This window comes from Cygnus atratus, chromosome 1 (assembly GCF_013377495.2).
Source record: "Cygnus atratus isolate AKBS03 ecotype Queensland, Australia chromosome 1, CAtr_DNAZoo_HiC_assembly, whole genome shotgun sequence".
NCBI lineage: Eukaryota > Metazoa > Chordata > Aves > Anseriformes > Anatidae > Cygnus > Cygnus atratus.
Window position 1 is genome coordinate 71458422 of NC_066362.1, and position 24340 is coordinate 71482761.

Consider the following 24340-nt stretch of genomic DNA (forward strand, 5'->3'; position numbering starts at 1 on the left):
TGCAATTTTTGTGTGAATTTCATTAGTGATTCTAAATTAGTAATTAAGTTGGTGTTGCTTCTGCTTAGCTGTGGCTTGCTCTTGAAGTGCTCTTGTGCTAGGGGTTATGTTAGGATACTTTACCTTCTTGAATTTGCTGCTGAGCCTATGGATTCTTGTTCATTGTTCCTAACTTCATTCAAATAAATTATGTAGGTATTTTTGGCAAGATTTGAGTGTTTCTCTGCAATATATCTTCAAGACTCAACCTTCGTCATAGCTGCCTTCCCATCTGGTAGCGTCTCTTCCACATGCTGGGCTTATATTTAAAACCTGTGCCAGGTTCTGAGTGGCATATTTTATAATAAAGAACAGAGCATGCTCTCCACTTAACTTGCTCAGTATTTTGCTCGCAGAGTGGCACAGAATACTATAGGTCTCTCCCCATTAAAACAAGTCTGATAACAAAGTAATAAAGTAAAAAATGTAAGGGTAGGAGAGCATCACAGAACCAACAAATTTAAAAGATGAAAACTACCAGCAGCTTCAGGGTGCAATAGCAGTGCAGTTCCCAGCTGTATATCAACACATGGATCACTTGCTCTTTTGTGGCATTGTGCATTGCAGGTTTTAAAGCATTCCAGGCCTGAACTTCTCAGTTTTCTCTCTGCTCACACATTTTAAATTATTCTTTTCAATATTTATTCTCAAGTTAGCTGAATGTATTTGATTTGTGGAATGAAACAGTAAGTTTGGCCCTATAGCAAAATCAAAACTAAAAATCAGTTTGCAACAATGATAAATATCTATGTACAAGCAAAAGTGATTTTTCATATGTTGTGCTGGTTTAGATCCCATTGAATGTGGGAGAGTGCCTGTTTACCTTCCCCTTTGATAGTGACTGATAGTGGTGTTGTCACCATCGTGCTGTTCTGAACAGTAACTTATGGTGTGTATGTGTCATGCTTTGTAAAATGAATTAACCACCACTGTGCTGAGCATCCACAAAAATACTTAAAATACAAATGTAGCAGACACTATTTTTTTTCTTTTTGAACAGATTGTAACTCGGTGGGGTTTTTTCTTTTTTTTTTTTTCTTTTTTTTTTCTTTTTCTTTTTTCTTAGTCTTTAAAAGCCTTAAAGTATGGGGTAAGGAAGGAGGGGTGGGGGGGGGGGGGTATTTCTTCTAAAACTTCCCTCCCCCTTCTCACAACCTGTTCAAACAGGGTTGGTGCCTGAGCTCCTTTTGTGCTCCTGGATTCCCGTAAGCAGGATTCCCCCACTGGTTCAGGGTACTTTCCCATACCTGTGCATGCTGGCTTTTGCTGTGCTCAAGTGTAATGTTCTTAGCTCTTCATTTCTTGTATGCCTTCTTTCTGCAGACTTTAACAGATTAAATGTAGTGAGCAAAAATACAGCAACAAATGTTATGTCAGATTAAATCACACATTTAAAGTTGCCATTTTGTATTCCTACATGGAGAACTGGGGTGCATTTTATAGCTGGATAAGGGACTCCCAGCTTTCTAATATTGTATAATTGTATGCTAGAAAGATTTGTATATATATGTAAGCAGTGAGTGTCTACAGAACTAGACTCTTAAGTTTACAGTATATTTAGATATAGAAAAGATGTCTATTTGTTTTTGAGGTTTTTCCTTTGTTTTTTTTACATGTATTAGCATATAATTTACTTTATATGTGGTTAGTGTTGTTTACCGTGACATCTGGTTTTGCAAGTTAATGCAAAGAATGACTTCATTGTTTTGTTAAAATACTCCAAAATACTCATGAGTTTTCCTATAAAACCACTCAAATGAATAGTTTCTGCAGGAAAACTTTGAATCTGACAGATTTTGTTGTGTTTGCATGGTTTCTCTTGCTCAGTACCCTCTAGTGTTGCATTCTTTCGAATGTGCAATTTTATTTATTTATTTTAATTCAGAGGATGGGAGGTAAACCCTAAGTAAAATATCCAATTTTTAAAACAGAAGCCAATAGGATTTGCCTTGGTGGGCTGCTTCTGTACCAGCATTATAGCTGTGATTTCTTCACAACTGTACATTTTTCTCCTGCTGTCTTGGCACCAACACCACTTTTTCACCTCTTTGGAGTGTTTCTGCATGGAAGAAGAGCAAGAGGGCCCTGCTTGTACTACCTTTGCCCCTTTGGACTGGTGCAGTGCAATAAGATGCTCTGTGCTTCACAAAACTGAAGGAGGAGTTTTTCATTAATCGCGTCCTGATGGGCTCTTCTGCACCAGTTATCCTACTGTTCACCTTCTGCACTTACACAGCAGAGAGGTGGAAAAGTGGCAGCCCTGATGTGTCGGGCCAGTGGCAAGAGCTTTCTTACAACTGCAATCAGATGGATCAGCTTTTTGGTGTGGTGTTTATTAGACAGGAAAGCAGTATTATTTAAATGAGCAAATTATTGCTGGAATTTTATTTTCTGCTTATGTGAACATCAGAGTTTCATGCGAAGAAGACTGCTTTTCTTCTGATTTTGAAAGTCTATGTTTTTTGTAAGATGTGCAACCTGTAGAGGCTGCTTCTGTACATAGTAGCTCCTCACATTGTTGTCAAACAGAAGTAGCTTTTCCGTTCCCAAGGCATTTATCAGTATATGCTTGTATCATTTCTGTAGTAACATCATCCTCTCCCAATCACCAACTTAGTTTCAAAACTCATGGTTTTATCTGGTTATATTGTTTAAAATGTGATACTAGTATTTATTTTTTCCTTCTCCCATTCTGTTTGTCTTCTAAATACTGTGGTGAAAATAGGGAAGAGAACTTTCCAGAAGAGCAGGTGAATGAGCTGTAAGAAGCTTGTAGGGAGGAATGATGATGACTTGGATTTAAAGCTGTTTTCATTTATATTTAGTACTTATGCATCTGGAACTCTGAAGTTAGAAATGGAGTTTCTGTTGGATATAAAACCACTTTTTCCATAAAAAATGAATCTGAGAATTTGCTACTGAACTGTTTAAACTAGGAATGAAAAAGTAGAAGCAGTCTTACTTTATTGCAAATTATAACCTAGAAAAAACTGTGAGAAGTCTCTGAAATCTCAGCTACTTATCTTTTTTTTTTTTCAATATAGAAATGAAGGGTTGTTTATTTCATCTGAGTGTGAAGCCTTTGGCCTGTATTCAGATCACATTTAGTGGGTCTTTCTAAACGCTCTGTGGAAACATTCTTCCTTCTCAATAAAAGCCAAGCTCACCTAGCTTTATATCTCCAGAATTAGGGCTCTAAGTAAATCTCCAATGTAACGTGGGCCACCTCATTATGTATTAATTACATTCATTTCTTTTGTTTCTATTCTTTTTATCCTTCATAGCGTGATCTTCCCCATTCTTTTTGTTTATTTTTTTTCATGAACATTATGCAGCTTTTGATGGGTTAAAAATAAGGCCTTATTTTTGGTAATTTTGTAGTATGAAAAGACTAATTGCTGCATGTTGCTTTCTTGCAGGAGAGTAAGTGATTGAGTGGGTCTAGTGGATGATCAAAGTATAGAAGGAAAAAAATATATTCAAGGCAAATAAGACTATTTCAGAAAAGCTGAAATGAGTGAATTATTTGCTTGCATATTGCTTACAGAAGGCATCAAGTTGGTTTCCATATCAACAAATTGATAAAACAAATCACAAGGGCAGGAACTGCACTGAAAATGTACTGAACTCCTAAATGTCATTATCAATTCACTTAAAAAAAAATTAAAAAATAAAAGAGGCCTAAGGAATGGTGGTTACATATAAGTAAGCCTGATTTGCATACCACGCAATACAATGGAAACTATGAAAAGAAAATTAGCAGCCTGCTAGAGACATGATATGAAGGATCTGAGCCAGCTTGGTTTGGTAGAACATTAAAGTTAGAATTAGAATTTCTTGAAGGGGCCAGGAATCAAGAACGGAAAAATGATCTAGTTGATAACTGTGTGGACAGAGGGGCTGAATAATAAGGGGATATTATATTGGGGATATTTTACTGATGAAAGACTTACTTGGACTGATCAGAAAAGTCACTGAGAAAAATTACAAAAGGCTCTCATGATACTGAACATGCAGTTCCACAATTTCAGTTGATGGAAGACAGGGTATTTCCTTGATGGGTTTTAAATGAATTTAAACCCTCTCCTCTCCTCTTGTTCCTGGCTGTGCCATCCTACCCTCTCGTATTTTAACACAGGTTCTTGCTTGATGGCATGGTGGGCTGGTTCAGGGAACTGGTTGGGTCCCAACTTAACTGAATAAAATAGAGAATAAAGTGAGTAGGTCTTGAATAAAAACAATTACTGTATTGCACTGTGTCTGCACTAAGGATTGCTGGGATCATTATACCAGCAAATTCTGCATAACATGAATGCAGTTTATGTAGCTCTATAGTACCATGGGTGGAGTCTGTAGCTCGTAATACCGCACTGTGATGTGTAGTGGGATGACTTTTTGCTGGAAAGAAACAGCACAAAATGGCAAATGAGATTTCTTTCTCTTGCCTTCATGCACTAGGCAACACGTCAGGGTTTATGACTGTGCTGTGGAGAAGTAGGTGTGTTCCTAGTGCTTCAGTTTAAGATACAAGTACAGGGAAAATCCACTGCTCCATTTAAGCAATTTGAGACAAAACACTCTCTCTGCTTTCTGTATTCAGGATGTGTAAAGAGATAAGAAGAAGAATTCTCCCTTTTCTTTCTTTTTTTTTAATTGAAAGATAAGAAACAAGTTTGATTATGACTTAACTGGGAAGATCCTTGTGTGTCAAAGCAGAAACTGAAAAATTTATTTCAGTGGCTGGCTTGTATGTGTCTAGTTTCAGACCAAGGCTCACTGAAATTATTGAATTCTAACTTCTTATTTAAAAACTGGATATTTTATGGTGCAAATATTTGTATTTTTAATACAAGTCATTGTAAAGGAACAAATTATTTTCTGTTGTGCAAAGGACTTAATTTTATCTTGAAAAGATGGTGAGCAATAATACTACCAGTTTCTCACTTTTCTCCACCATTTGTAGTTTCAATTAGGCCAAATATTCTTTCATACTTGCTTTCAGAATTTTGTTCAGTTCACAGGTGTGGGCATCTGTATCTTTTAATCGGATCTTGAACAGCTGTCTGAAACCAGTTGTTCTGTGTCCATGGGCTCCTCTTGGGCAATGCTCAGCAACTAGCACTTGGGACTGAGTGGAGCAGACCTCTGTGAGACTCCTCGGCTCAGAGAGCTACCCAGCTGCAGCACACTGCCCTGGCCCTGTTTCTTTCCTAGCCTCTCAAGAGACTGCAGCACAGTTGCTTTTTTTTTGTTTGCGTGTTTGTTAGAAGTCTGTCAAAAACTGCCAACTGGTTTGCTTTCCTCTGCAAATTTCTTGATACATTTGAAGAACCAAGGTATGTTAGAAGGCAAAAGTATTCCTTTTAATTTATCCATCTCCAGTTACATTAACTTATGTTTTAGTTTTTTGTTGACTTACCTGCAGCTAAAAAGCTGGCTGAACTTTGTGGGGTCTGGTGTATGACGTCTGGGACAATTCCTGCACGAATGGCTGGCTAAGGCGTTCCAGCCCACATCTGCATTTCACTGCCATCTTGCAGTCAGCTAGGGTCTAGTGGTGGTGCTAAATAGGTAACAGAGAGAGGAAGTTGTTTCTTTCGATATTAATTTGGCTTAAGTTGGGGCAATTGTTGTTTAATTTTTTTTTTTAAAGTGCTGCTGAGTTCTGACAAGCTTTATTTCCTGCTTGCTCTATTATAAACCAGAAAATGGCTTCTGTTTCATAGCCTTGGAAGGCATGTTGTTAGACTTTTTGTGTCTGGAGATAGGAAAGGTTAATTTACAAGTTCAAGGAGCAAGAGACCTTTCCACCTGCTCAAACAATTGAAATTCTGCCTTTGTGAACATTCAGCAAAAACAGCTTCTTGTTTTTTAATGAACCTCTTTCTCTTTTTCCTTGGGATCTGTGCCTGAAAGGGCAACCATATGCACGTGATTCTGCAATGTATCAGTGTATGTTTGACAGTTAAGTCAAATGTTACTTCCCATGGACTCTCAGAAATGTCTCGGTGAAACTGAAAAACAATCTTCCCTCTGTGCTTTTCTTGTCAGACTGCCCAGCATATTCTTTAAGCTAGAATACCTGAAAACAGCCAGCATGTTGGCTGAGAGATACTTTTGCATATGAAGTCATTTTTTTTCTGTATGGGAAATTGGAATATCACATAACTTTGTGCTTCTACATTGATTTCTTATGAATGTCTTTTAGTATTTTCTTTTTAGGACCTGTGAAAGCACTCTCCAAAATCTCTTTCTAGTTCTATATTGTAGTGTTGTTAGTGAGTTAGAAGCAAAGCATCTGCTTCTGATTGCTTCATCATAAGTTTTCTTCTTTCAAAAATGGCAGTATTTGCATTTATCCTTTATTTTAGAAATGAATTACAAGAAAAGGGAAGGTCTAATGATAATTTTCCTTCTCCTGCTTGATTAGGTCTGAGCAGGAATCTAAAGCCAGCTCTTAAGTGGAAGTCCTCATATTGCCATACTGATTACAGGTGGGTCTTTGCTAATGAGTATACTGCCTGTGGTACTAAGATAAATTCAGTCATTTTCATAGCACTGCCACCAGAGTAGCTTATTTCTCTTAAGGAACCAGTGTAGAGTATACTGGGAAAAGTATTTGTATGCCTTGCAAAATACATGCTCCAGTATACTTTTTTTTCTAGTGTACAGTAGACATCCACATATGGGATTTTTCACATTGATTTCTTCATTTGTTGTCTGAGTCTATTAAGATTCCTGAGAGATAAGTTATGAAGGCTACAGTAGTTCATTACTGAGTTGTGTTTCCGCAAGGCTTTACTGCGTTGTTAGCAGCTGTGGCAGAATGAGATGTCTCTGTTTCCAGTCATTGTGTTAAAGTGGCTGGACAGACTCCTCTCTAGTTTTGGTGGTCTGAGCACTAATAATTTGGGCTGTGAAATGGAGTGTCAGAGGCAGAAAGTTCTTGTGGAGGTGTGCCAGGCCTCCAGCCTTTACCAGCAAGCAGGGGATGGGGATGAAGGGGGCAGGGAGTTAAAAAGTTGCAGCGTGGTCTGATGGTGCTTGCCTGGCAAGCATTTTGAGCACATCTGACTTTTTTAGTCATTTGCTTAGATACATTGATGTTTTTGAGGAGAATGAAATACAAAAGACTCTGTTTTCAGTGAAATAAATCTTGTTTTGTTTTTGTCCAGTGTATGTACCAATGCTCCAGAGAAGTGGTTCTGAGCCACCTCTGTCTGGCTGAAATGAGAAACTGCAGCTTTGGTAGGAGCCTGTGGGCTCCTAAAGCCAGTAAGTTTAAGGGAAGGAAATTCAATGTAGTAGGATGTTCATAACTCACTACTTCACACCCATTCCCCACATAGCTGCTCTTAGCACATACAAGAGTGACGGTACAGAGGGAGCTGAAAACCTGCGTAAGGTAAGTTATGTAGCACAAAAATTGCCCTTGAATGTACTGAGTGTTAACATGGGAAATGACTGTAGAGCAACTCTGAAAATAACGTTCAGCTTATTCTATACTTATTCATAGGGACAAACTATTACAAAAGACTGCAGTTCTCAGCTAGCTAAGAACATCTCTCTTGTGTTTATCTTGATCGTATCCTGAAGAGATCTTTCCTCATCTCTTTTATGAAGAATTATCTCTATAGTTAATTGGTTATGTGCATTTTTTGTTTCTTTTGAAGGACTTGAAAGTATTTCCTGAATTTTGTAATCACTTGAGAAACTCATGCTAAAACCTTCCTGTGGTACTTATAGTCCATTTGAAATTCCATTTTCTGTTTCATTCGACACTTCAGTGTCCTTCTGGATTGCAGTTTCCATGCCTCTGTAAGCCTTCCGCGAGAAGTTTCTGCTAAGGACACTTGAATGGTCTCTTGTTTAGGCTGTTTCTTCCTGAAGTCATGAGGGGCCGCAGACATTTCTTCCTCTAAAGTCCAGAGCTGTTTTAGGTAGCCAAACACATGTATATAAGACATGAGTACTTCATGAAAACTATGTATATTATTTAACCTAATTTTTCTTCATTAGATGGGTGCCAGTCCTGCTAATGTGGAACCAGAGCAGGCCGAGCGCTGAGTTTCGCAAGGCCCATCACAGAGCTGACGAGCTCCACAGGGGTTGCTGAGCTTCTGAAACCTTTCCCGGCTCTGAAGCTGGGAGGCTGCTTGTGTCCCCGTAGAGCTTAGAGGCTCTCAGGGACCCAAACAAGCATAATTGCGAAGTTGGAGCATTCACTGTGAAGGGCCTCACCAAATAATTGGCTGTCCCAATTAAGCAGCTGTTCTTCCCACAGAATAATGCTTGGGAAGGTGAATGATTGCCTGCCCTATACGGTGTCCCAATTAGCTGCCTTAAAATCAGCTAAGTGTCATGTACAGTATCTCTGCTCAATGAGTGAAACAGCTGTGTGCATCTCGATGTGGGCCTGGGTTTTAATGATACTGCTGGCAGGGGCCTAGCTTCATGTGGGATAGCAGGGCTGAAATGATCTGAATCAGTGCTGGGGAGCCTTGCAGATCAGAAGGTTGCAAAGCTGATGGGTGCTGGCGATGAATTTCTGTCTTGGTGTGAGTACCGTCGGAAGTCACTGCTAAATTATAGCATTTAGTCTCACCATTTGTACTCTGCAAGCTTTTTTCTATGTATGTGGAATCTTCTACCCTCAGTGTGCCCAGACTTTAAGGTTTGTTTTTAAAAAAAAAAAAAAAAAGCTCTATTATTTACTGTCTTTGCGCATCTCACAGAGTGAAACCAAGAAACACTGTTTCCTTTCTTTTGCAATGGCCAAACCTTTTAAAAAGAGGAAGTTTTAGAACCTGTTTCACCTTACTTAAGTGAGATGCATAGAAAAATGTTTGTAGGGGTTAAACAATCAAATCTTTTTATTGTTCATTATATTTATAGTTGGTATAATCCTGTAAGATAAATGTTTTTACAGCTGGATTAGCAGTAAACAATGCTCTGGGTCACAGTCAAAATACCGGCTAAGCACTAATGTCTAGAAACTTTCCTCTTTTTCTACAAATATATTTCAAATACTTGATGTACCTTAATTCTTTAAAGGGGGTTGTATCATTTCCTGACACAGTACCTAATATTAAAATTACAATAGTACAAAAATAAAAATACACTTTTTGTTGTTTTTGTTATATTTTTGTAACAGCTTGCAGCCATTTCTGAAGTCTTGCTATTGAAGACTGTTGTGCGTGGCTTTTAACAGTTAGGATGAAAAATATTAAGGTTTTTTGATTAAAATCAAAATTTTTAAAATATAGTGGTTAATTATTTAAATAGGAAATATATATATTATTTTTAATCTGCTGTGGTATATCTTTTTAGGTTAGATTTAAGAGAGATTTGGCTCTGTTTGTGTTGATCTGATACTAAATAAAAGCTTTTCCTGCTAAGTATTGTACTCTTAAGTAAGGAAGTCTGCCTTCTATGTTTGAAAATCCTTAGACATGGTGTATATGTATTCAGCTCTGCAGTTTTTACATTTTATTGCATTGCTACACTATCGCTTCTGCATCCCAGTTTCAGACGCCCTTTGAAGATGAGTTTGACCAAAGGAACTGGTACCTAAACTACAGGAGCAAGGCACCAGCTCGCGTCCCCGCTGCTGCCACCAGTGGGGGGTGGTCTGCAGCAGGAGGCAGGAATGAGCAGCTGGACAAGCCCCCAAATCCTCATACTCTCTGTCCTGACTGCGACTGACTGGAAGAGCTATTAACCTGAGTGAAGCATGTGAAAGCATTTCTGTTTCTGGACCCAAGCAGGCTTGCCGACCTCAGTTGCAGCCTGTTTGTCTGTTGCCCTCAGGATCTCATGGTTTCAGGATTACCTGGCATGGAGACAAATTCCATGCCTGAACCACTAGGGAGTAAACATGCTATGTGTATATGTTTTTTATTTCTTACTCTTCTGGGCTACAGTTAAAAACCTCAATTCCTGGATTTAAATTTTCTAGCAAGGTATAAGTAGGTGAGAAGACCAGCAAGTCAAACTGTAGTCTTTAGGTGCTGAGTGGCATAAGTTGGCCCAAGATAGTCTGTTTCAGCTAATATATTACTATATCCTGTGGGCTTTGCTTTTTTGTCTGGTTGGTTTGTTTGTTTTTAATGGAAATAGTTCAATATATTTGAAGAAGAGGAGGGAGGAAGAATGACCCTTTCCTTTTCTGTATGGCTGGCTTGCCATCATTCAGTAAGTCTGTGTGTCATAACATGTTCTTTCTGCATGGTCTTTGTATGGCTCACTTACCAATCATTATATAATCCAACAAGAATCCGTAAGCCTTCCAGAAGGGAGCAACTGGTACTGCACAGATGTGAGCAGTTTGACATTACCTGGAAGAAGGATCCAAGATCTCTATGGAAAAATCTGTAGAGACATCTCTGCAGTAATGGGAATTTGCAATTGTGTCCATCTGTCTGTCTGCCTGCTGCCCCACACCCTGGCTGTTAGCCAGGTCTCCCTTGCCTCATAGTAGTTGCAGGTAACCTGAAGCATGGTTATAGGGGGGGCATTTCTTCCAGTTGTTTTAAACAGTTCTTCCCATCCCCCCCTGCTCCAGCATCCTTTGCCACTCTCTCAGCTGTTGTGGGGCAGAGCTTAAGGACACTTTCTGAATAAGAAACTGAAATCGGAGCTCGGTGAGCATTGTTGGCACTGGTGCTGGTTTAGGCAGCTACAGAAACCTTCAGCCTGTGTGCAAGTGTTTATAGAGCTGTGCACTGGAATGCATTCAGATTGATGACTGATTTTTAGCTCAAACCTGTTCCTTGAATCCAGTTTGCTCCATAGACACATAAGCACTGTACTGGAAGCAAAAGATGATCTGCAAGAAATTGCTTAAAAGCAGCTGTTACTAAAAGAAATGGCCATCAAGGTATAACCTCCATTACTTCTGCAACAAGGAAATGTCCAGCTTCCCAAATGAAACATGGCCCTTGATGCCATCAGCTGGAGCATGACTGGTTCCAAAGATTTTTAATGGAGACATTAAAACCTGTGGGCTTTTAAGCAAGGTGGTGGAAAACAAACAGATGATGGGGGGGGGAGAACAAAAAAACAACCTCTTGCAGAAACAGAGCAGAGGTCATCAGAACTGATTGGAAGTGTTGCTGAATCTTAAAGCAAATGCTGTGTGCATGTGTGCTCCTCTGACAAATTAAATGGGGCTGGTTTTGTGAAGTCCGGGAAGGCTTTTCTTTGTGGCCAAACTTCCCCTACCTGTTTTTTGCTTGAGTAATTGTAGTGTGCATAAGAGGTGAGAAGGAGACATGGAAGAAGACAAGGCTTTACAGCAACTAATGAGCTCTCTGTTTCAGCCTGAAAAATCAATCTAGCAGGGTGGCCAGGACCTTGGAACCTATTAACCTTGATGAAGTATTTGGAAGTCTGAGACGTGACAGTTGGCGTAAAGAAGGGTCTTTTTAAAGAAGTTTAAAATAACTATTTCTTTTTCTCTCTTCTTTCTCACACATGCTCTCTGGCAAAGTGCTGCCTGACTTTTTAAACTTTTCTTTTTTCAAGTATGTAGTTCTTTTTATTGCACAGCTTGACCAGGTGACTTGCTACTGTGCTACCTATCTGAAGATTATTTGTTTTTTCTTCTTACTGGCAGGAAAACAGTTTCTCTATAGCACTCATTCATGTCTACAGAAATCTCACATGTTCTCTTCAGATATTTGTGCTCTGTGTTTTAAGACGGGCATGTTGCTCCATAAAGAATGACTCACTTGGGATTGAATAGGGCAATATTTGTGTTAATCAGCTGCATTTCTGTCCACAGATATAGCTGTGCATTAAAACAAACATGCTGTAGACATGAATTAAGGGGAAAAATATGACATGGAATTTCCTGACTTTTTAAAATAAAAAAATAAATCTTTGCCAAGAATAACTTCATCTGCAAACGTTTCTTAAATGTGTTGCACATTTGTTTTTCTTTAAAGAATGGGTGGCCAGGCTCTTCACATGTGGGCACCATATAGTGACATATTGTGGTTGTGTGATGATCTGGGTTAGTTTAAAGGCCTCAGATCTTTCCAAGTCTGGATTGTTTTGACTGAGGCAGGTTAGGTAGCACAGATACAAGCAGGTATGTTGGCAGATGTCATGGGGTTATGCGAAGCAATTTAGGACAGTAGGCTTTCCGTCTATCCCAGCTGCAACAACAAAACAGAGCAAGCTTCACTGACATACTTTGTCTAATCTGTTTACATTACGTATTATTTCTGTTTAATTCTGCATTCTGTTAACAACCCAGAAAAGTAAATCAATCTTCTACCACCTGCAGAAAATGGACAAATATTCTTCCTTCTCACTAGCCTACAGCCATAATAAAGTGATTTCCCTAGCTTCACCTCAGTCTTATATGCATCTAGATAAGTTCCCTCCCCCATCACTTGCTAAGTAATGTTTAAACATGTGCCAATACTTGCTAACACGTTTTAAAACTTGCTTCCCCAGTCTTAGAAGATTTTACAGTGTTTTGTCCGATCAGTGGGTGAAAATTATGCTTCTAAATATGTTTACTTAGCTGTCTTTCTGTAAATTTCTCTTGGGGGGAGGAAAAAAAAAAAGGACATGAATTGGCCTTCGATCAAATCTGCTTAACTGCTTACATGCATCGGCTATGTCAGCTACAAATCATTCTTTGGCCCCTAATGCTCTGACCCATGTTGAATGGTCTATTTTATGACTGTAATATCCATCTTTGCTGTTTAATGTTAAATTCCGAGGTTATTGTCAAGTTCTGTTGGATATCCCCAACTTTTTCACTTGGAAGTATAACTTTACATAGTGCTATGGATTTGTCTTAAATTGCTTTTCTCCCGTTTTTAAAGTGACTTTGTTTTGTTGTGTTTCCAGGACATGTGTATCATACCCAGTAGAACAGAGCTCTGGAGACACTGTCTCTGCAAAGCAGAGAGAGCCTTTGCCTTACTGAAAGTTGTATCCAATGTTCCAATTGTAGATTTATTCAATTGCTTTTTTTCTTTTTTAAATAATTATAGATTCATGTACTGGACAGACTGGGGAGAAGTGCCAAAGATAGAACGTGCTGGGATGGATGGTTCAAGCCGCTCCATTATAGTCAACACGGACATTTATTGGCCAAATGGATTGACGTTGGATTATGAGGAACAGAAACTTTATTGGGCAGATGCTAAACTGAATTTCATCCACAAATCAAATCTCGATGGAAGTCATCGGTAAGAGGTTTTTGTTTGATCTATGTAATTCTGTGCTTTTCTTAGAAGATGTTGCTTAAGCAATATCATGAGCTCTGTTGCAGGGAATTGGCATGTTAGCACTTGCAAAATTTTAAGCCAACTAGTGCTATCAGACGCTCTCATCCTTCCCCATTCTCCCTCTTCCAGAACTGTGAAGTTGAGCGTGTGCTTCAAAAGAGGTATCCTGTAACTAAGTCTTTTCTCAGAACTAGTCCTACAAAGGAATCCCTGAATACTATTCCTAATAGTATAAGGCTATGAGCAGAAATTTCCATTTTTGATAGGTATTCTGTTCCTTTCTTGCTGTGATATTTAGAAATGCAGAAAATAACCTGAAAAAGTGGATCATTATAGATGACGATCTTTAGTTTCATTAAATCTTTCAGTTTTATTAATCCTAGGGGTTGGGAAATAAGTGGAAAAGTCTTTACAGAGAACTATGCTAAAATGGCTGTTTTTTCTCTAACAGTTTTATAATGATGATGTAATCCTTTCTGATCCAGTCGTGGTTACTTCTTAATTAAGGGTATAACTGATACTTCGTATATATGCATTTATCCTTAATTTGGAGGATGACCTTCTTCATTGCCTGAGAGCTATGTTATGTACTGTTTGTACAAAAATGATTCACAGTTAGCTGGTGCTCAGTTATCATATGGGATATGATTTTTGAGGTTATCCTTTGCAAATTCTTGTATTGCTTCTGCTGGTTTATCTAGGCATGAAGTATCTTAAGTTCTTTGTTCCAACATCTTAGTCCTTTCTTTTGCCATTAACCTGGCACAAGAATTTAGGCTCCCCAGAAAACGCTTTATTGACAAGACAGGTGTTTTGTGTTTACTTCTGAGTAGGAGCATAGGCAGCATGTATGAAGCATCCACTATGTTTGTGTATTTATTTTGAACTCCATGATTTTTTGTAATGCTGGTTTGAAAGGTGGCGTCATTTTCTTCCTAATGTCTGCCTGTTAAGTGACCAAAAGTTCATGCAGTAGTTTTGTAATGGTGTTTATTTAGAGAAGGTAACAGGAATTGGATGCAGTTTTAAATTTGTGTACTTGGGTATAAATTTTATAACTAGCTTTGTGAATTCAAAACATGGAGACATGGGTATATAATTTCAAGGTAGCCCTTAATTTGTTATTTATTTCACAAGAAAACAAACTTATTAGTACTAGAAGAGATTTCTTAGTGGTACTTGCTATAAGAAAAGAAGACAGTCCTGTAAGTTTTCAAGTAATGAAGAGAAATGGATAGAAATTGTCATGTACAGTAGTAACTTGAGTCTGTTTTATTCTTTTTTTTAAATTGGAACTGGTTAACAGGGAAAAAGATTTTAGGGTGTTCCAGGTAAAAGTGGTTTGGGACTAAAAAAAAATAAAAAATACATTTCCTTTGATAAGAACGGAGAGTCATGAAACCAGATGTGTAACAGAACTTTAAAAAGACATATCTTGACTGAAATGATCACACATGAGTCTCAGTGACAGCTTGCCACCTGAAAAATTACAGCCCAAATGTGGCTTTCTTATATGAGTATGACATACTCACAGTTGGTGCAAAATGAGCGAAACAAACCAACAAAACCAAAACAACCGAAACAGTAACAATGAGAAGAAAACAACATCATGATGGCTACTGATATGGTCACACCTGGAGAACCCCCACTATGGATTTGTCCCACAAGATAATTAGGTGGCTTGTTTTATTCTTGAGTCACTCTTTTTGGGGTCTCCCATTTATGAGATGGAAAGGACCATCTTTTTACAACACCATGCTGCTGCATTCTGGCTGATGCCCTGTTAGACAGTGTGTATATATCAGGCTCTGCAATAAGTTGTACTGCTTTCGATAACATGATGCAAGATGCAGAGATGATTTTTGAAATGGTAACTGTGTGTAAAGATTCCACTGATCAAAATTGACACCACCACTATCCAAAGCTATATGTTTTTCCCACAAAGCACAAACCTCCCTGTGTTATCTAGTGTCTCCTGTCTTTCTGGCTCCACAGAAATTTCCTGCAGTCACTGCTGCATTTTCAGTATTCTGTTACAGATTCCTTTGCAGTTTTTCCCTTCCTAATGATCTATTCCACAGCAGTGTAAATACTGTTGGTTTCGGTATTTTGTTTCTATTTTGTGTCCCTTCCCTGCCTTTGGCTAACCTTGAAGTGATTCATACTAAAATGAGGCCATTAAGGTGCAGATTTTTCTTGGTGCAAGGGGCTGCCCAACCTTGTCTGTCTGCAGAGAGTTGTATCTAACGGTTGTGTCTCATGACACAGAAAGCAAAGTCGCCTGGATCATTTACCACATTCCAGAGTGAATTCTGTGGAATTGGTGAAACCTGCAATAAAGACCTGCATAGATGAGTAACTTAAATTTTAGATATCCTAATTATTTTTATGCATTAAAACCAAAATAATTAGTTTATTATTTAAATGTTTTTAACTGATACTGAAATTTATCAGTAATGTTTCATGGAACTGTGCTAATATGTTACCATTTGAGGGGGAGAAAGGGAAAATAGTCTTTAGAGAGGGAAGTGCATATGACTTCCCTTAAGCACTCAGAAGCACACGCTGCTTCTAACAGCACCTGTTTTTCCCTAGGCATGTGAGAAAGTTCTGAAGATTCAGAAAATAGTCAACATCTGTATCCAAGCATTTTTTTATTCTTTGCAATTACATCATAGGGGAAAAAGGAAAGAATCGCAGAAGTTAAGCTGTTCTACAATGGTTTTTATGTGTTTTCTTTTTTTCTCTGCTTGACCTCTTAGCCTCTGTTTATCTTAGGGAAGAAAAAAATGTGGCTGTTTAAAATGATTTAATTTTGTTAAGTATTGTCTTTCAGTTAATCAACAGAATTCACCATTCTCAATACGGTATTTTACAACAACTAATTATGTATTTTATCTCTTAACTCATTACTTTATTCTTCTTTGTCAATACCTGATTATCTAATATTAAAAACAAAATATACCATTGGAAACATACAAAAAATCCTTGAGATCTCCCCTCTAAGTTTTAAAGCGGGGGGAGAACCCTTTCAGTCTGTTCTCCTAGTCATCCCCACACCCAAAAAGGAAAAACTAAGCAGTTTTTTTCTGTGAACAGTGGAACTCATTGCAATCCCTCAATGCACCCATGGCTCCTTGTATACCTTGACCCAAAATTATCTCTTGCTTCCCATCACTGTCTGCTGTGCACTCCTGACAAATCTGGCAGCTGGACAAATTGCTCTTGGGCACTTTATTTCAGCTCTTCTCTGGTCAGGTGGGTCAAATACAGTGGTATAGGGTCCCTTGTACCTATACAGCCATACAAGTGTTAAGTAAGCATTTTTTTTGTGATTCCCTACGTTCCTGAATGTTTGACCAAGAGATACAAAATGTATTGGGTATGGACATGGAGGAGATGGATGCTTAACAGACACACCCAGAATGATTGTATGGTCTTGCTTTCACATGAAAGGATGACATAATGGGATTAGGCCAGTTTTTCTATTCTACCACCACCTTTAAAATCCCTTTTTAAGAGGGCTACCTTTTAAAGTCATTTTCCTTAACAATGGAGAATGACAAGAACATCATCACTTGCTGTGTAATTTAATTTGAAACAGACTTTTTGGCTTCCTTATAATCTGCTGGTTTTAGTGATTTGATCTTGATAGGCCATTATTCTAACTGCTCTTTTTATATTTATAAAGTAATTTATTATTTATTTTTTGTTCCTGTTGCTAGCTAAATTACTCCTGATTAAAACAGATGTTGTGATTGTTGTAAATGATCATAAAGTAAATGTTCTGGATTTGACTAGGTTTGTTAACTTGTAGCAGGAAACAAATGAGTAAAGTATGTCTCAGGGTTTTGTTTGTTTGTTTTTTCAGTGATCCACAGTGTGAGGTGGGAGTCTATAGCAGATAGGTGTGATTATATATTTTATATATATATATATATATATATATATGATATTATTCGGTATGACGTGAGTTTTAATTGCTTTGGTGGAAGTGAGAAATTTAGCAGTAACTAACATCTCTATATCAAAAAGGAATTTCAAACAGTTCAAAGAAAACTGCATTTGTGGTTTGGATGATGAGAGAAAATACAATGTAAATAGCAAAAGATTTTAATTAGTGTCACACAGATAAATTTTGAAGTATTGAGGTTCAGACTGTTCTAATATTTGGAATGAGTAAAAGGGAAACATTCTTGACATATTTCTATAACTGTAAGAAATGATATTTTTTTTGCCTCTTTATTCCTGTAAACTGACTATCACGTCTCTTTACCTGGCAGTACACAAGAACTAAAATTTGAAGATTTACTGTCAGAGAAGGCCATTTATATGCATGAATGCTTGGCTTCTTGTGTGCAGTGGTCTGGATAATGGTAGAGTAAAGGAGGCAGGTGGGAGGAACATGCAGGGGGACAAACACAGGAGGCCTAGATTTTTGTCACATCTTCAGGCAGGACCTAAATAAAGCCCTTTAGAGCCTGTGAGCCTCTGCATCAAAATTAGGAAGCACTGTGACAGTGCTGGCTGTAGCACTCAGTAAATATGTGTCAGGATTGTAAATTTATGAGGAAATCTGTACAGCAAATTTTATGGTGATCATCTCTAGTTACCTGCCAGCCCTGGGACTTGCTAGCCCTGGCTACTTCAGTGATGGGCTCATTAGAATAAAGAGGAAGAGCACAGAAGCTGATGACTAATGCCCTTGGTTTGCCGGGGAAAGGAACAAGCAGTTTTTCATGTCAGAATGCAATAATTAAAAAATTAAATTGGTGCACAGAAGAGATTTTTTTTTCCAGCTCTTGCCCTGCTCTTATCAGAGTGAACAGTTGCTTTTTGTGGGACTAATTAAACAAAACTGAATTGCAGACAGCTCTCCTGTGAGTAGAGTACCCGAGATAGGTTGGCCCGCTAAGGCAGCTCTTGAATTAATTTTCTCTTCCTTTACCCTGCAGCAGCAGTTCTAATTAATAAGTTAACACGTTACTGGCTGAAGGGAAATGCACTTACAAGGTCCCCCAGGAAGTGTTTGTGCTAATGAGATGGGTTTTGAGGCCACTGTAAGAAAACATACTTTCAACAACTGTCAGAAAGCTGGGGAGCTCTTGCAAGGAGGTGAATGTCTTAAGTTTGCACTCAAGCATTGATTTTTTTTTTCATATTTTCTGTTTTCAAGCATCAGATCAGGTCTATCTGCCAGATCGTTAGTTGCAGATTTGATGAAAAGCTAAAAATATTGTATCCCTGCATTTAGAAGGGTTTATTTTTAATTGTTTGTGTATAATGTGTACAGTATAGAACGTTATGTGCAAGGTATAAAATACTGTATCTTTGTGTATATTTCCATGAGAAAAAACTATTTAATAACTTCAATCACTGAGGAGGAACCAGTCTGTAGTGAAAAGTCTGTCTGTTTTAATACCTCATCAACACATTACAGGACAATGCAGAAGACAAACAATGACCTAATTAAAGCTGCTAGAGAAGCCTGCCAAAGCAGAATTAATTAAATTATTTGGACACAGCACTAGAGTGAATCTCTTGATTCTTCCCCAAGGCGCTTCTGAAATAAAATGGTGGGAAGGTAGAGCGTCGAAACATCTGTAGTTGACTGTGCATGTAGGATAGATATGCATAGGCTGTGTCTGGCTAGAGTCACTAGCTCACAGGTCTCTGCATATTTGTAGACATTTAATAATAAAAATACATAGTACAGGGTGATGAGACCAGACGGAGCAACACCACAGCTCATCAGAGCTGCTTCTGAGACCTGAGATGATATATGCAATTACTTCAGGACCACAGCTGGGCTGAAAGCAAAGAAAGAGCAGCTGCAGATTATGCAGTACATATGCCACGTGCAGCCAGTGCATCTACCTGTGTACCTCCTCGCAAACTCCATTGCCTTGTCCCGCAGCTTTCGAGTCTCCTCCCCTAATACCAGAGGCCTTTCATCTATGCTGCATGTCATGACGATGTTTGACTGAAAAATGAACCACAGCATGACTTCATTACTCAACCACGGCTTTACTTCTGATTGACTTCTTCAAACTTTAATGAAAGTTGGGGTTTGAAGTGTCGTTGCTAGACTTGTTACTTGTTAATGTGTACTTTCTGGAAGTGCATGGCAATCACAGTTTAAAGAAATGGCAAAAGGAAAAATATTTTGGTTTAGAAAGACCCTGGTATATCCCACAAGTAGTGTTTCCTGTTTACTTTCTCAGGTAATTAGAACCAGGCTTGTATTCTGATAGGAATATTTGAGCAAGCATTCATGGTCAAATTCCAGCTTAGTTTTCCAAGTTTGCTTTACAGATGTTTTTGTTTGGTTAGCAGAAGAGGAAACCTCTGAAGCTTCTGAGAGAATCAGAGCTTCCTGCCCTACCTTGTGGCAGCCGTGGTACGGTGTGGTGTCATACAGCTGGTTGGCTTTTCACCCTGCCTCACCTGGTGGTGTGCAGGATTCATCCTGCAAGTGCTTTGGCCACTTGCTAATATTTCCAGTTGTCAGAAGTGATAGCTTTGTAATTCTTGGAATTTCCTGAATACTCTGCTGTTACATAAAATCTAGATGGAGAGAAACATTTTCCATAGAACATTATAATTTACATCATGCAAACCTGTCTGTCGTATGCTTTCTTTAACATGTAATGAACACTAAAAGCAAGGTTCAGAAGACATGTCTTTCATTTTGTTGTTGTTCACAAAGGAAAATATGGTGGAAATTCCAAGGTAAATTTCTGTTCTGTTTTTTGTTTGTTTGTTTTGGTTGGTTTTGTTTCTTGTTTTCTTATACCAAGAAAGCCTGATAAGAATGTAGCCTACAGATATTTTTTAACTGAAAATGTATCTGGTATAGTGTAGGAAGGAATATAAATGAAAATTTAGTAAATGCAGATATGAGCATCCCTTAAAGACTTTTTCAACAATATGTAGATTAATCAGAAAGCTTTTACCTCTGGATGGTATGAACTTCCGTCTTTTAATACTGTATTGTCATTGGATCCCAGTATGGTAACTTTTATGGGAAAGAAGTTGTGATATAAATTTTTTCCCTATTTTCAGAAATTTAGTGTTCAACACGTATCTAGGTGCCAACAAGGATGTATCCTGTCTTAGTAAAACTAGTATAAGAAAATGCAGCAGAAAAGGGTAGTGTTGTACACTTTTTTAGAATAAACACTACAAACAGCTCCTGCTCATTTTAGTACCACTGGAGCATCATATGATGAACTACAAATGCAAACTTAAATGTTCACTCCATTTTATGCTCCTGTCCCAGTTCCTCACTGCTTAAAACTCTAATCTTCAGTCAGTAATTATAGGGATTGCATAGTATATCTCATTAATGTATTTCTTCAGTTTTGCAAACGTAATTAATCTGTTCCAAATCTTTCAGCAAGCAAGATGGAAGTATACCTCTATTAATAATAATTGATCCTTCTTTATTTCCCCCAGATCAATGATTCTATGATAGCCTAAAAAGCAGGTACTGACTCACATTAATTCTTTGGGTTATTGAAACAGAGATGTTTAGGTAGCAAGTGCAGTGGTAAAAATACATGTTTGTGTATGCATATGTAAATATGTGTGTGAATATATGTATGTATGTGTATGAGATACTTGTATGGAAAATGAAAGTGAATATATAAATATTTATATTTTTAAGTGAATATGTATTTTTGTATTTATATTTATATATGCACTTACGTTTACCATGTAAGTGTCTCGCTGAACCTTACTGTTGAAGAATTGGATTAGCTTTATGAAATTAAGGCATCTTGGATTGGCTGAATGTGCAAACAAGCATCAGTCATTTCTGTGCTTTCTGAGCAACCCTTTTGGCATGGTGGTTGATTCTCTCTGGCTTAGGCTGTGGATGTGCATCCAATTACAGAACTTGCCCCACTGGTGGACAGGGTTGCTGCCACAAGCCTGCCTGCAGTGGCTCAGCAGCATCTCTCATCCAGGTGCTGTATCCTCAAGCTGCATAACTGAATTGCTCACGTGTGCAGGGTCTTACTGGCTGGTTGATTTAATCTTTTTGTTTAATCGTATGTCTTTACTAACCCTGCTCATTTTGGGTGAGAAAAGTTAAGAGGTATAAGAGAGCTATAATACAGGTCTGTCTCGAATATTTACTCTTCAGTGTTGCAAATACAAGATGTAAGATGCAGTAAGATGAACTACCTTAATTTTTTCCCAGTCTTCACAGTTGTATTTGAAATTGGATTGCAAAGAGTGATACAACAACATGTTTTTTTCACTGCCTGATAGCTTAGGAGACGGAAATAGATATGGGATCCTCCAGAGGGGAGGGAGAGATGGGGTTCAAACATAGATGTGAAAATTCTTGCTCTCTGCCATTGAGTACAGGCAGCCTCAGAGGTGAATGGAAGGAATGCAGGTAAAGACTGTGTGTGACTTCCATGCGTACCTGTATCCATTAATAAAAACACATGGAGTGAGACTTTAGTAATCATTGATTTTGGTATACAGCATTAGACAGAGGGCTCTGGTTATCTTACTCTTGACCTGCATTGTGCAGATTTTGGAATTCGTCTCAGGTATGACTTTTTTTCCTCTTCTCTTTCAGTTGGTAACAGCTCCATTGTATTTTGGATTGTATCGATAACTATTCTGAAACAAAATGTTATTTTAGCTAGCTGTTATTTCAGCATAATATTTATCCTGACTATTACATATATATATATATATATATATATATATATATTTGTTCAGTTGCATTAGACCAATACAGAGACGAGTTTCATTACTGACGAGCTGTGATGTTAATTATGCAGTGAAGTACAGGTCAGGATGCAGTTATTCTGAACAAATTTTGAAATTAGATAGTTGTAGTGTCACCAGAATAGAAAGAATAATATAGTTGATGAAAAGTGTGTATCTGTTTTTATGGAGAGATAAAGGAGCTACAATTACATTTGCTATTATAGTTTCAGCATAAATTATTTTCTGTTTAAAATCATAGGGTGAAAAGTCAGAATTCTTAAATTTCATAGCTGTAATCCAGCTTTGGATTTTAATTCTTCTACTAGTTGCTAAAAAAAGGGGGGGGGGGGGGGGGGGGTGGCGCAGACAGACCAAGGAAATCTGGATTGCCATGAAGGGTAGAAATTTGAAGTTAATCTTTGTCATTGAAATTTGGCATTTGTTAATTTTTATTTTAAGTGAGTTGATTCTTTGTCTGAAAAGGATATTATCTTGAAGCAGAAGCTTTTTGTCATTGTTAGTACAACTCTAGGTAGATTTTCTGAATTTTCCTGTGTGTGTTCTGCTTAAGAGTTCAGTAGCCCCTTTTGTAATGTCTGTTTTAACTTGTTTAGTATTTTTCTTTTTCATTATCTCCACAACGTATTTCATAGGTCTCTAACAGAATGAGAATGGAACAAAAGTGAATGTATTTAAACTGCTTCTGCATTTTCTTCAAGCAGTAGAAAATTCTTTAGTATAATAAGTTTTTATTGTAATTGCAACTCTGATTGCCATGATGATACTATAAATAGTTGTATTTAGGAAAATGTGATCTACAGCACAGATAGAAATTAATTTCTGTGGAAATTTCTTGTTTTATCTCTTTTCTCTTTGTAACTTCCTTCTATGCTTTCTCCTTCTGCACTTCCTTCCCAGCCAACTAAACAGAGGAGAGATTGTGACATTTTAAATGGCAATCACCATCAAGGTTTTTAAGGCAAATTTGTGTAATTGTATGCTTGGCACAGGGAAGATTATTAAAGTTACTGCACACTTAGCTCCATCTAATATGTAGCCAATTTGCATCCCGTTGAAGCCCTAGAGATGTCTCCTGAGCTCATAACGCTGCTACTTCTCCTCATCTCTCACTTTTCTCCTTATCTCTGGTGTCTCTTTTAACGAGGCTAATGGGATGAGCGCAGCAGTTTGAAGGAACTAAAGAGCTTAGTGAACAGGATGCAATGCTTTTTGCTGTTGTATCACTCATTCGAATCAAACTTGAGCTGAATGTACAGGCTGAAGGAAGCTGCCACTGACGAGCTGTCAGGTCATGTTGGTCCAATTACACCTGCAGTGCCACAGCTGGTGCCCTGGTCAGTGGCTTTATTAAGTGAGGCCAAAGTCATGGAGACCTGGCTGCTCTTTGACCCCAGGTGGGTGCTCATGCTCATAAATGTCAGTCAGACGCAGCAGTTAAATGCTGCAGGTGACATTCTTGCCCTGTACATTCACTCAAATATATTTAATAAATAATTGGCTACGCCAGAAGTCCTTCCCCCTCTTCTCAGCCACCGAAACCAAAGCTCTGCAGATCTTAGTGCAGGTCACAGTAGAGCGTAATTGTTTTACTGCAGCCAAGGGAAGGTCTTTCCTTGCTCTCTCTTCCCTTCATTCTCCTGTTTTTAGCACTACGTCTCTCCAGCCCTTTCCCCCCTCTCCTTCTTCCCCTCATTAGGCTGCGGAGCTGTCAGGCTGGGGACAGCCTGCTGAGTGCAATCCAGCCGCTGCATCCTTGCCATTTTGGCAAACCTGCTGGTGCCCATCATGTGTGTTCAGAGGGGAAAAAAGCTCACTTCCCATTAGCAAACTCAGAAGTGCTATCACCTTGTAATGACTTGCTGGAAACCACATATGTGGATTACGTATTAGTAGTAATGCTCACCTTAATAAATGCTAGCAATATGTACTTTTGTATCTGGACCCAAAGACATTTTCATCTCTCAGTTCCTTGTAGCTACTGAGTAAAATGGTGAGTGATTGCTTCAAGGCTGTGGCTGGCAGTGCAGTCAAATGAAGCAGCTCCCTACTTCTCCTGAATCTTTCCAGGGCTGGTTTAAATAAGGGTCACAGCTGACGTTATGCGTTGTTACAAGGATAGGTGGTTGCCCAAAAGTTAGGCACATCTAGCAGCTTCTACTATACTCAAAGATTTATTTTCACTGAGAACTGCTGGGTACTAATCACATTTAAAAATCTGAGGTTTTGAGTGAATAGCAAGATGAAATTCAGAAAAATGTCTCTTGTCTATGGTGAAGGTCTGGGCATTATGAGAGCTC

The 24340-nt window shown here is 38.3% G+C and overlaps 1 protein-coding gene across 1 annotated transcript in view; it reads left to right on the forward strand.

Moving 5' to 3' along the window:
- LRP6 (LDL receptor related protein 6) overlaps nucleotides 1-24340 on the forward strand; it is a 122573-nt gene that overhangs the window by 37757 nt on the left and 60476 nt on the right. Inside the window, 1 exon segment of the mRNA XM_035551074.2 lies at nucleotides 13053-13250. Coding sequence (XP_035406967.1) covers nucleotides 13053-13250 — 198 coding nt within the window.